This window comes from Chiloscyllium punctatum, chromosome 1 (assembly GCF_047496795.1).
Source record: "Chiloscyllium punctatum isolate Juve2018m chromosome 1, sChiPun1.3, whole genome shotgun sequence".
Taxonomy (NCBI): Eukaryota; Metazoa; Chordata; class Chondrichthyes; order Orectolobiformes; family Hemiscylliidae; genus Chiloscyllium; species Chiloscyllium punctatum.
Genome location: NC_092739.1, coordinates 70,231,578 through 70,245,051, shown reverse-complemented (window position 1 = coordinate 70,245,051; position 13,474 = coordinate 70,231,578). Strand labels below are relative to the sequence as shown.

Sequence of the window (13,474 nt, the reverse complement as noted above, 5' to 3'; positions counted from 1 at the left end):
CTGTCCAGTTCTATTTTCTGGTGTGACTGATGCCCACAAAATCAAGATGTATATGATGGGTAAATAAATGAAAGAGTGCTAAATTACTTTCGTTTATATCTAGTCTTTCTCATCCTTTCCATGGTATTTATTCTTGAAGTACATAGTTCTTGTTCTTGAGTTCCTCTGAGTTCTGAGTGTTTCAGCATTAATTTCTTGTTGGAATCCCCCTCCCACATATGTGGTGAAGCTTTTGAAGTGAAAGAATTTAGGATCAAAACCAATAGGGGAATTTGTATGGCTCTCATTTCTGTTGTTGGATTCAAGATAATGTTGAAAGATAGGTTGAGAATTATTCCTGTAGAAAGTTGAAGGGAAACTGTACCCAGAAGTATACAACTTTTCTTCAAGAAAGAGAGTTGCCAGTTAATTAGCTAGAATTTTCTGCATCTCAAGTGCACTAGACACAAAACTCTCAATGTTTATAGAACTTTGAAGTAAATATGATCTGTCTTATTTTTTTAAAGAAACACTCTGTCAATGGTGCATCCACACTTCAAATTGTTTTTCAGAAATTTGTTTTCAGTCTAGAGTTGCAGTCCTTTTAAAAAAAACACTTTCAGACTTAGTTTATAGTTCATTACAGAGTATTGATTTTTTGCGAAAGTTGAATTATTGTAGTCATTGGAATAGATATTCAGATAGTAAAATCTTGAAATTGCATTTTGTGCTTCCTGGCAATGGATTTTCTTTTGTCTAACACTGATACCTCATGATATTGTGCCTTGCTATTCAAAGTACTTTTACAGCAAATGATTTGTATCATCGTAAAGATAGACTGTGAACTAGTGAAACATCTCCAATAGATTTTTCATTTTATTCTTTTTCACTCAAGGAAAGGTGAATCATCAAATGGCGAAAATGCATTTCACGATCCTTCTCTACTGGAAAATCTTCAAGGCAATCATGTAAGTAATGTACTATTGTTTTTGGGGTTTTTTCTTGAAAGATTATCATCCTAATCTATATTTTATGTATACTTAAGCATATAATGAAGTGAGTTTAATAAAAGCAGGGTTAAGGGATGGGTCTGGATGGATGTTCTTTGGAGGGTTGGTGTGGACCTGATGGGCAGAATGGCCTGAGTCCACACTGTTGGGATTCTAAAAAAAAGGAGCAAAGTAATAGTTTAATGTCTGCTCCATATCATCTATTATGAAAGAATCTCGTTACCCCTTAGCAGGGATGAGCAACGTCTTCCTAATTCTTGCTTGAAAAGGTGTACTTGATTAACTCCTTACTATCTCAATACATGATAACATCCTTCCTATTTATTCTCCCTGGTGATAAAAAAAGATAGAGAGACTAGATTTTGATTCATCCATCTAATTCAGGTCGCCAACCAAACCAGTCAGCCAAGACTGAGACATTATTAACTTTAGTTTTGGTAAATGTGTTGCCTTGAGCTCAGTGCTCTAACCTTATGGTTGCTGTTGGACATTCTAATGGCAATGAATGCAGAACGAGTTTGGCTACAAATTAAAATGTAAACTTGATTATGTGAACTACAATGTTGCAATAAACATGGGAGGGAAACAGGCTACCTGGGAGTACTTCATCCAATCCCTACAGTCCCCACACTATCCCTGTAACCCATGGCTAATCCACCTAGCCTGCATATCCCTAGATACTATTGGCAAATTAGCATGGCCAACCCACCTAATTTGCACATGTTTGGACTATAGGAGAAAGCTAGAATACCCAGAGGAAACCCGCACAAACACTAGGAGAATGTGCAAACTCCACAAAGACAGTCACCCGAGTGTGGAATCGAACCCGGGTCCCTAATACCGTGAGGCAGCAGTGCTAACCTCTGACCCAAAATGCCGCCCCACTTATTTTCACCTTTTCTTTGTCTGGTATCCAGTGGAACATGAGTGCAGGATTAAGGCTATTCAACCTCCTCCCCCTAGTCTGTTCTGTCATCAGATGAGATCATGGTTGATCTGTGGCCTAGCTCCTTTTCCTGCCTTTGGCGCAAATCCCTTAATACCTTTACTTAACAAAAATTGATCTTTCTCAGATTTAAAATTCACAACTGATCTGGCATCATCTACCATTTGTGGAAGAGAGTTATAAACACCTCAACCCTTTGTGTGTAAAAGCAATTCCTAATATCGTTCCTGGATGGTCTGCCCTAATTTCTAGACTCTGCCCCCATGTTCTAGATAGACAGTTATTTTCTTGTCTGTGATACAGTGCATTAGATTGTAAGCAAAGTAACCCCTGTGTATTCTTTATAGTGTACAACTGATGCATTAAAGTATGTAAGCGCTTTAAGCTTTGTTATGTGGCCATGCACAAGCAATTTTTATAGCAAATAACTTGTGCCTGGTCTGCATGAGAACTTCAAGATTGCTGCACATCTAAGCAGCTCAGGCGTTATAATACTGCTAGGTTACCTAATCTTTGAATAATGGCCTTTTATCTCAAATATAACTAGAGGCAAATATAAAGGGATGTATTTCAAGGGCATTTGAAAATAAAAGTAATTTACCTGTATAGCTTTTTGTGGAGATTAGGTTTGGAACATTGGCTTTCAGTACTCTGTTCAGGAAAATACTGTGGTATGTTAAACATATATAGTTGTTTTTATTGTTTCAAAGGATGTAAGCATTGCTGGCTAGGCATTTATTGTTCATTGCTAATTCTCCTTGAAACAATGGTAATAAGCCATCTTCCTGAACCACTGCAGTCCATGTAGGATAGGGACACCCACAGGACCGTTTGTAAATGAGGTCCACAATCTTAATCCTACAACAGTGGCCCTGCAAAGGAGTAATACATAGACCAGGAAAGAGACCAGAATTTGATCCAGTTGCGGTTTTATAGTAATTCAGCAGATTCACCGCTGTTTTTTTGTCTTTCTATCATTTTATTCAAATTCATAAGTTATTAGACAAGACCTTTGATTATCGGTATTCTAATATATAATCACAGCACTGCCTATATCACAGAACTAGAGTCGGAGTGTAGACAAAATATGGGGTCGGATTTACAGAAGGCCATCCCGTTCCTCTTTTCTAATATTAAGGTAGAGCTCAATGCTTGTGACAGAACTAAAGGCATTATACCTGAATGCAGTATAAGGAATAAGATAAATGAGCTTGTGGTGCAGATCGAAATTGGCAAATATGATGTGGTGGGCAACACCGAGACGTGGCTGCAAGGGGATCAGGATTGGGAGCTGAATATTCCAGGATCTACTTCCTATCAAAAAGGTGGGCAGGTGGACAGAGGGAGTGGAGTTGCCTGATTAGTATGAAATGAAATTAAATCAAGAGTAAGAAACAAAGTAAGATCAGATGGTGTAGAGTCTGTGTGGGTAGAATTGAGGAACCACAAAGTTTAAAATAAAAACCATAATTGGAGTTATGTTTAGGCCTCCAAATAGTAGCCAGGAGCTGGGGTGCAAGAAATACCAAAGTTACAGTGATCATGGGGGATTTCAATATGCAGGTGGACTGGGAAAAATCAGGTTGGTAGTGGATTGCAAGTAAAGGAATCCATGGAGTGTCTATGAGATGGCTTTTTGGAGTGGTTTTGTGGTGGCGCCCACAAGGGAACAAGCAACATTGGATTTAGTGGTGTGCAATGAGGCAGACTTAATAAGGGAGCTTAAGTTAATTACTGTCTTAAGAAACAGTAATCATAATATGATTGAATTTATTCTGCAATTTGAGAGGGAGAAGATAGAATCAGAAGTTGTTGTACTACAGCTGAATAAAGGCAATGGCAGAGATATGAGGGAGGAGCTGGGTAGAATTGACTGGGAGAGGAGCCTAAAAGGAAAGACAGTGGAACAGCAATGGAAGGAGTTTCTGGGAGTAATTCAGGAGATGCAGCAGACATTCATCCCGTGGTAAAAGAAGCATGGTGCAGGGAGGATGAGGCAACCATGACTGACTAGGGAAGTCAGGGATAGCTTCAAAGCAAAAGAGAAAGCACCTAATGTGGCAGAGGGCAGTGGGAAGCTTATAAAGACCAACAGAGGACGACAAAAAACGAAATAAGGAGGGAAAAGGTGGCCAGTAATATTAAGGAGAACTAAGAGTCTCTTTAGATATATAAAGGGCAAAAGAGAGGCAAAAGTGGATATTGGGCCATTGGAAAATGACACTGGAGAGATAGTAGTGGGGAACAAGGAAATGGCTGAGGAACTGAATAATTACTTCATGTCAATCTTCACGGTGGAAGACACAAATAATATCCCAAAAATTCAAGAGAGTGAAGGGGCACAGCTGTGTGGTGGCCATCACCAAGGTGAAGGTGCTAGAAAAACTAAAAGATCTGAAGATGTATAAATCACCTGAACCAGATGGATTACACCCAGGAGTTCTAACAAAGATAGCTGAAGAGATAGTGGAGGCGTTAGTGGTGATCTTTCAGGAATTGCTAGAATTAGGGTGGGCCCCAGAGGACTGGAAAGTCACTAACATGACACCTCTGTTTAAAAAGCAAGTAAGGCAAAAGATGGAAAATTACAGACCCATTAGCCTAACCTCCGTTGTGGGTAAGATCCTGGAATCCATAGTGAAGGATTAGATTTCTGAATGCTTGGAAGTATATGGTAAAATAGGGGAAAGTCAGCATGGTTTGGTCAAGGGAAGGTCGTGCCTGACATATCTGCTAGAAATCTTTGAGGAAGTATTGAGCAGGTTGGACCAAGGAGAGCCGATGAATGTTAGCTACCTGGACTAAAGAAGGCCTTTGATAAGGTGCTGCACAGGAGGGTACTGAATAAGAAGAGGGTCCATGGTGTCAGAGGCAAGGTGTTAGCATGGATAGAAACTTGGCTGTCTAGCAGGAAGCAGAAAATGAGGATAAAGGTGTCCTTCTCAGGATTATACCTGGTGTCAAGTGGAGATGACTACTTTTCACTTTACACATTAACAATATAGATGAAGGAACTGAGGGCATTCTGATTAGGTTTGCAGACACTACAAAGATAGGTAGAGGGATAGGTAGCATTGAGGAGACAGGGAGGCTGCAGAAGCATTTGGACAGGTTAGGAGAGTGGGCAATGAAGTGGTAGATGGGAAAATGAAAGATCGTGCACTTTGGTAGAAAGAATGGAGACATCAGAATTTTCTCCCCATTTAGAAAATAGTCTAAGTCTGAAGTGCAGAGAGAGTTGGGAGTCCTGGTTCAGCGTTCTCTCGAGGTAAACCTGCAGGGTAAATCAGTAGTTAGGAAGGAAAAATGCAATGATGGCATTTATTTTGAGAGGATTTGAATATAAAAGCAGCGATGTACTTCTTTGAGGCTTTATAAGGCTCTAGTCAGACGACATTTGTAGTATTGTTTGTGGTTTTGGGCCCCTTATCTCAGGAAGGATGTAGTGGCCCTGGACCATGTACAGAGGAGGTTCACAAGAATGGTCCCAGGAATGAAAAGCCAAACATACGAGGAACGTTTGAAGACTCTGGGTCTATACTCGATGGAGTTTAGAAGGATGAGGGGGGATCTAATTGAAACTTGCAGAATACTGAATGGCCTGGACAAAGTAGATGTAGGGAAGCTGTCTCCATTGGGAGGAGAGACTAGGATCCGAGGGCATAGCATTAGAGTAAAGGTAAGACCTTTCAGAATGAAGATAAGGAGAAACTTCTTCAGCCAGAGAGTGGTGAATCTATGGAATTTATTGCCACAGAAGGCTGTGGAGGCCAGGTCATTAGTATATTTAAAACTGAGATAGGTAGGTCCTTGAGTATCCAGGACAGCAGGAAAGCAGGAGCATGTGATTGAGAAATTTATCAGCCATGATTGAATGACTGAGCTAATTGACCTAATTTTTGCTCCTCTGTCTTGTGGTCTTATGGGCTTCTTTAGAAAAGCGGAGTGTACTTCAAATTTCTCAGATCCTTTGCAGTGCAGGATATTTGGGGGACTCAAAACAATGTCCTATATTAGAAGTCGTTAAAAACTGCAGATAATGGAAGTGAGAGTCGATAAAATGTGGGGCTAGAAAAACAAGTCAGACAGCATCAGAGGAGTAGGAAAGTTGACATTTCAGGTCAGGACCCTTTATCAGGACTCGGGAAGGGGTAGGAAGCTCAGACATAAATAGAGGGAGAGGGAGAGGGTGGGGCAGGGGGATAGTTATGGGTGGATGCAGGTGGGAGTTATTGTGGTCAGTTGCAAGGGTGGAGTGAATAGGTGAGACAGAAGATGGACTGGTTTGGTCAGGTCAGTGAGGCGCAGTGGAAAGGGAGGGCAGGCCATGGAATGAGGTTGGTTGTGGGGAGATTTTGAAGCTGGTGAACTCTGTTGAGGTCATTTGAGCTGTAAGCTCCCAGAGTGGAATAAGAGGTGTTGTTCCTCCAGTTTCCGTGTGGCTTCATTTTGGCAGCGGAGGAGGCCCAGGATGGACATGTCACCAAGAGAATGGTAGGAGGTGTTGAAGTGCCTGGCAACCGGAAGGTGGTTTTGATTGGAGTGTACAGAGCACAAATACTCCGTAAACCAATCCCCGAGTCCGTGCTTGGTCTGTCCGATGTACAGAAGACTACGTCAAGGCTGTGCCCTCGGGTCCTCGTCTCTCATACTAATGGAAACACCTTCCCAACATCTACTTTGTCTAGGCCAACTGACAGTATTCTGTAAGTTTTAATTAGCTATCCCCCTCATCTGCAAATGACCAGGTTAGAAGTAGTGCAGGTGAATCTCTGTCAGATTTGGAATGATTGTTTGGAGCCTTGAATGGAGATAGAGGGGAGGTGTACGGCCAAGTGTTACACTTCCTGCGATTGCAGGGAAAGGTGCCAGGTGTGGAGATGAGGATGGTGGCAAGTGTGGACCTGACGTCAGACCTATTTTACATAGTAGTAGGTGCCATAGTCAGAGTTAAATGTGCAGCATCACAGATACCGTTTCAGAGGTGTGGCCATGGTGGCTAAGTATGTATGTTATCGTGCCTAGGGGATAGATACCAGGGTGCAAGATGAGATGGGGTGTGGTGGGGTTGGCAATTAGGTATGAGGGTTGGAGAGACCAGGGAGTGTAGTTATTTTGGGGATCAGTTTAATAGTAACTTGAGTGAGACTAGGTATTTGATAGTTTAACTTTTCCTAAGTCACTATTTGCTTAAATTCTTCTACAGCTGGAACCCTCCAAATTATCTGATTTAAATGGATACTTTTGGAAGGTTCCAACCAGAGGGGAATTGCCCAGCAGAATCTTCAATTTCTCGGATTCGGGGATTCCAAGGTATTCCCTCAAGAGAAATGACTATCTGGACATCAGAAAATTTGGACAGGGTTGAATTTGTCTGCTGGATTTTGAACTTGAGTCAGAATTGCTTGTCCAGTGCCATTGCCATAGGACTACTAAGCGAGTTTGCATCAGAGCATGATGGAACATAAAATCTTTTCTCAGAACTGTGATTTGATGAAATATGAATATGAACATGCAAAATATACTTCAAATGCTATCGCATGTTAATGCTAACCCCTGTGAGTCATCAAATAAACACTGTATAATGAAGGCAGTGGGATGCTTTGTAGAGCCTGCAGCTCATCTCATATTTTAAATTAGCCTAATTCTTAAAATTATTCTAAGGTTTGCACTCATTATGGTCGGTACATTTTACTCACTATCCTCTTGTTGGGACCATACCTGATTGGAAGATCTTTAATGGTTATTAGTAACAAGGTCACAAGTAATAAAACTTAATTTGGGAAGAATCTGATCTCTGAGGAAAGTACAATTAAATGAAATCTATTACGTCAGTGATGCTGATTACCTTTCGTGTGTTAACTTCCCAGCATAACATTCAACTGTATGAGCTAACTGTGATGTTTTTATCTGTACTTTCCTAAGTTCTTGCATCTGGCTTAAATGTATTTTCAGTTTTTGCATTCCTGATTCAAATAACTGCCAATGATTTTTAGAGCTTTATAAACAATTTTAGGCAAAGTTATATCAGTCGCTTAATTTTAGTTAGTGAATCATTCAATATTTACTAGTGTAGGAAGCTTACTGTATTTTAAGTTCATAGACTTGGCTATATTTTTTATGGCTTATTTTGAACCAGCACTCTGGGTTATTTTGATGTGTTGTTCATTAAGTTCTGTGATGTTATACAGGTATTGATATTTTCTATGTATTTTCATATCATTTAGTTGTGGATTTTTGAAAATTGATCTACTGGCGTATGAGTTTTCTGTCTGTCTGAAGGGGTTTAATAATTAACTTATAAGTATTTCTGTAGCTGTATGGATTTTTTTCAAACAACACAGTATTAGAGAGAGACTTCCTGGAGTGTAATGGAGATTTATTTATATTGGCAGAGTTGATGAACAAAGTAAACAGTGTAGAGTATTAAGCTTTCAGATATAAAGTTCTGGAGTTGTTTTCGTTTGTGTTTAGGGAAAACGCCCATAGCTTTGGGATAAAAAAGCTGTTGTGTGCCATAGAGATCAGTGCTGGGGCAAGAATTATTTACAGTATATAAGGAAAGTGAATGTATACTATAGCCAAGTTTGCAGAAGACACAAATGGGTGGGAAAACAACATCTGAGGATAAGACCGAATCTGCAAAGGGATATAGACACATTGAGTGGATAAAAGCTGTGCCGAGAGAGTATAAGTTAAGGACGTGTGAGGTTTTGTACTTTGGTAGGAAGAAAAGAAAAGCTGAATATTATTTAAATAAAAAAAGACTGTACAAAGCTGTAGAACAGAAAATCTTGGGAGTCTTTGTCCATGAATCACAGAAAACTGGCATTCAAACATACTGGGTAATAGGAAAAGCAGTTGCAATGCAGACCTTTATTTCAAAGAGAATGGAATATAAATGTAGGGAGGTTTTGCTAAAATGATACAAGATATTAGTCATACCACAGTTGGAATATTGTGAATAGTAGGAGAAAGCGAGGACTGCAGATGCTGGAGATCAGAAGGGCTTATGCCCGAAACGTTGATTCTCCTGCTCCTTGGATGCTGCCTGACCTGCTGCGCATTTCCAGCAACGCATTTTTCAGCATTTTGTGAATACTGTTGAGTTCATTATCTAAGGAAAGATATACTGGCATTGGAGGCAGTCCAGAGAAGGTTTGTTTTGTTTCAGTTTAGGACTGAAATCTTGGCTGAAGATGGATGGGTAGATCAATAGGTCCTGAGAAATGAAGATCGTTTTAGATCTGTTAAGCAAACGTTTATGTCACGATAGGAGTTTAGTTTAAAAGCTCCAGACCAAAAGTGTTCAATTAAAACCATGAAAAAAATACAGAAAAATTAATTAGATACTAGGCGCTACATTTCTCGTACCTTTCAGAAGGGAGCAGAGATGATGAGAAATGTTTGGAACCCAAAAAAGACAATTCCTGTAGATTGTGCATTTGTTTTAACTGCCTTTCCCTGCGGCAAAATTTTAAAATGTCGGTAAACAAGCAAACTGCTGAAAATTGAAATTACTTCGACATTGTTATGTCTCATTCAAAAGATGTTAGGGCTGTTACAAAAGTTGAAAAGATAATCACTTTTATAATTATCATTAAAAATATTATAATGAGTTAAACATGATTTTAATCAGATATCTATCTGATCCATTGCTGATTCCATCTTGAGCATACTTGTTTTATTATATCAAATGGCTTGTTGCTTTTCATAGTTTTGTATTTATTTTTATGTAACACTATACGGAAACCTTTAAACTAAAATGTTCTGTTGTGAAGACAAGAAAATACCTCTTTAATCTTGATTTCTGAAAATGCAAAGGAAGAAGAAAAATTTGTGGTCTTTACACAGATTCCCAATATAAACAGAAGCTTAAACTGTGTGTTTATGAAACTTTATTTTTATGGAAAAATGTAAAAATTAAATGTGCCAATGCAAGCACGTGAGTTTATTTAAATGTCTATCACTCTGCATTATGCATGTGCATTGCATATGTGCAAGCATTGAAGCAATAAAAATATTTGCTGTTCACAAATACTGTCAATGCACCATTGCTCGGACAGCTTGAGGATCATTAAGCACAGCCATCCAATCTGACAAACACTTCTGCGCTCCAATGTTTCAAAATTATTTTCATTCCAATCTGCCATCACCTGGCTTTCAAATGTACTGCATTGCACATCCTGCCAAAAGTCTGATTGGCAAATATCCAGATTTTTTTTTGTTTGATACTGTTTACAGCAACATTAAAGAAAAAAATAATTATGTACAGCCTTTCACAACCTAGATACATTACAAAGCACTTTGTCTTAAAGATTTAAAAGCACTGTCATAAAATATTTTTGAAGTGTGTACACTTTGTTATATTGTAGGAAAACAAGTTAGTTTGTGCCTAGAAAGGTTCTACAGACAGCAATGACCATACATCCTCCATTCAACATGGCTAAAAATGGGTCAACTATTTACAAGTTTATTCTCTGCCTTCAAATCATGCAATGGAATCTTTTACGCCTAACTGACAAGGTAGATGGAGCTTTGTTTTAATATTGCCATCTGAAACATGGTATCCCGGATGGTGGAGCATGCCCTTGGACTGCGTCGACCAAGACAATGTATTCAAGTTTCTGTAGTGAGACTTGTGCTCCTAAAATTCCAGTGCATAACCTTCCAACTCAAGGCAAACATGACACCTAAATAAAATAACATGCAAGTAAGAAGATTGGCATCTTTGCTGTTTATTTCAGAATTCAAGTTGTGCAAAACATTTGAGATACAAAAGCAGTTCTGAAAAATCTCAGCAGGTCTGGCAGCATCTGTGAAGAGAAATCAGAGTTAATGACTCTGGTCCAATGACTTGTTATTAGCTTGGTTTTATTTAGATTAATGAGATTCCCAGATTGAAGATTTAATGCAAATGCAGATTCAGCTGCGAGCATTTGACTACAGGAACAGCATGTTTAAGGGTGTACTTTTGAAATATCAAATGTATTAAAATAAAGCTCCCTTTTTGTGTATGATTTTTCTTTGCAAGTTTAGCTGCAAGGTACTCCACTGTTCAATTTGAATGGGTGTCGGATGACAAAATTACTCTCTTAGACCGTAAAATGTAGGAGCAGATGTAGACCATTTGGCCCAACAAATCTGCTCCACCATTCAATGAAATCTGATATCCACTTTTGTGCAGCTTTTGGAGGAGAAAGGCAGATCAGACAGCAGCATACAGATTTTGTACTTTATAGTTGTTATAAAGGTGGTGGAATTAGAGAAATTTGTACCGGTCAGTTCTGGCCAGTCACCTGGAGCATTGACATAGAACATAGAACATAGAACAATACAGCACAGAACAGGCCCTTTGGCCCACGATGTTGTGCCGAACTTCTATCCTAGATTAAGCACCCATCCATGTACCTATCCAAATGCCGCTTAAAGGTCGCCAATGATTCTGACTCTACCACTCCCACGGGCAGCGCATTCCATGCCCCCACCACTCTCTGGGTAAAGAACCCACCCCTGACATCTCCCCTATACCTTCCACCCTTCACCTTAAATTTATGTCCCCTTGTAACACTCTGTTGTACCCGGGGAAAAAGTTTCTGACTGTCTACTCTATCTATTCCTCTGATCATCTTATAAACCTCTATCAAGTCACCCCTCATCCTTCGCCGTTCCAACGAGAAAAGGCCGAGAACTCTCAACCTATCCTCGTACGACCTACTCTCCATTCCAGGCAACATCCTGGTAAATCTTCTCTGCACCCTCTCCAAAGCTTCCACATCTTTCCTAAAGTGAGGCGACCAGAACTGCACACAGTACTCCAACTGTGGCCTAACCAAAGTCCTGTACAGCTGCAACATCACTTCACGACTCTTGAATTCAATCCCTCTGCTAATGAACGATAATACTCCATAGGCCTTCTTACAAACTCTATCCACCTGAGTGGCAACCTTCAAAGATCTATGTACATAGACCCCAAGATCCCTCTGTTCCTCCGCCTGACTAAGAACCCTACCATTAACCCTGTATTCCGCATTCTTATTTGTTCTTCCAAAATGGACAACCTCACACTTGGCAGGGTTGAACTCCATCTGCCACTCCTCAGCCCAGCTCTGCATCATATCTGAGTCCCTCTGCAGCCGACAACAGCCCTCCTCACTGTCCACAACTCCACCTATCTTCGTATCATCTGCAAATTTACTGACCCACCCTTCGACTCCCTCATCTAAGTCATTAATAAAAATTACAAACAGCAGAGGACCCAGAACTGATCCCTGCGGAACTCCACTTGTAACTGGGCTCCAGGCTGAATATTTACCATCTACCACCACTCTCTGCCTTCGACCGGTTAGCCAGTTTTCTATCCAATTGGCCAAATTTCCCTCTATCCCATGCCTCCTGACTTTCCGCATAAGCCTACCATGGGGAACCTTATCAAATGCCTTACTAAAATCCATGTACACTACATCCACTGCTATAACATAGGCTATAGTTGGGGCTGTGATGTAAGAAGAAAGGAGGAGAATCCTACGTGCTAGTTCAAATTAGTTTTGTTTTATTTTATAACTTTTTCTAAGTTAATGCCTAGTTTTTCAATAGCTCTAAAACTCCAGATTTCATTTTCCCTGCATGCTTCAATATACAATCACAGCCTAATTTCAATATCCTCATGATTTAATTAAATTAATTTTTAAGCCATATTGGAAACAATGAAGTATGTGTAATTTAATTATGATCTCATTTCATTTTGTAAAACAATGCGCATTGTTAAATGTCATTTCCTGTAAAGCCCCTGAAAGTGAAACGAAAACATGTAGCACAGGATTTTCTCCATTCACCTAAAGCTGCTGATCCATAACCATTGGATAGCTATACATGTTGTGGTGTCTGGCATTTGAACTGAATTTAATTCTAAACTGTCAAGTTAAATGATCAACTGATTCCCTTGTTTTAGGCATCTTGATTACATAGATTTTATTTCGTTGTTGAGAATATCATTCCCTTAGCTCTAAATGTTCAATCACAAAAAGTAGAAATCAGATGTACCCTGCCAAAACTTTGTCTGTAAACATGACAAAAATCCAAGTTGATTTAATAAAGATGAAAACAAATGCGATCATGCAATCAATCTATATTTTCATCTTTTTATAATTATTAATCATCTAATTACTGAGCTAACCGATACTCTTCTGCAGGTCAATTGGGTCATTATAAATGTAAACAAAGCACTGCGGTAGATTTCTGCAATTAATAGAACTGAAAAGGTGTCTTGTGCAGTGGCAGCACCCTAACGTTGAGCCAGGAGGTATGTATTCAACTCCCAGAGTTGAACTTTTAGCTCCAGAGGTGTATGATAATTTCCATGATGAGAAAATATTTTGAACTGAAAAGTAGGAAAGCTATGAAAAAATTACCTTTGTTAGATTGCGTCCAATTTATTATGCATAGATCTGATTTCTATACGGCAAGAGCAAAAAGTAATTTAAAGAAGGATACCAGAACTGAGGTTACAACTATCTGGAATACTGAACAGACTTGGGAC

At 39.5% G+C, this 13,474-nt stretch overlaps 1 protein-coding gene across 3 annotated transcripts in view; it reads left to right on the top strand.

The window, feature by feature from the left end:
* The window catches only part of atp8a1 (ATPase phospholipid transporting 8A1), a 355,098-nt gene that overhangs the window by 156,549 nt on the left and 185,075 nt on the right, over positions 1 to 13,474 (top strand). For all 3 annotated transcript variants that reach the window (XM_072568277.1, XM_072568286.1, XM_072568295.1), the window contains one exon: positions 875 to 947. In XM_072568277.1, the coding sequence (XP_072424378.1) occupies positions 875 to 947 (73 nt within the window). The remainder of the gene's footprint in view (positions 1 to 874; positions 948 to 13,474) is intronic.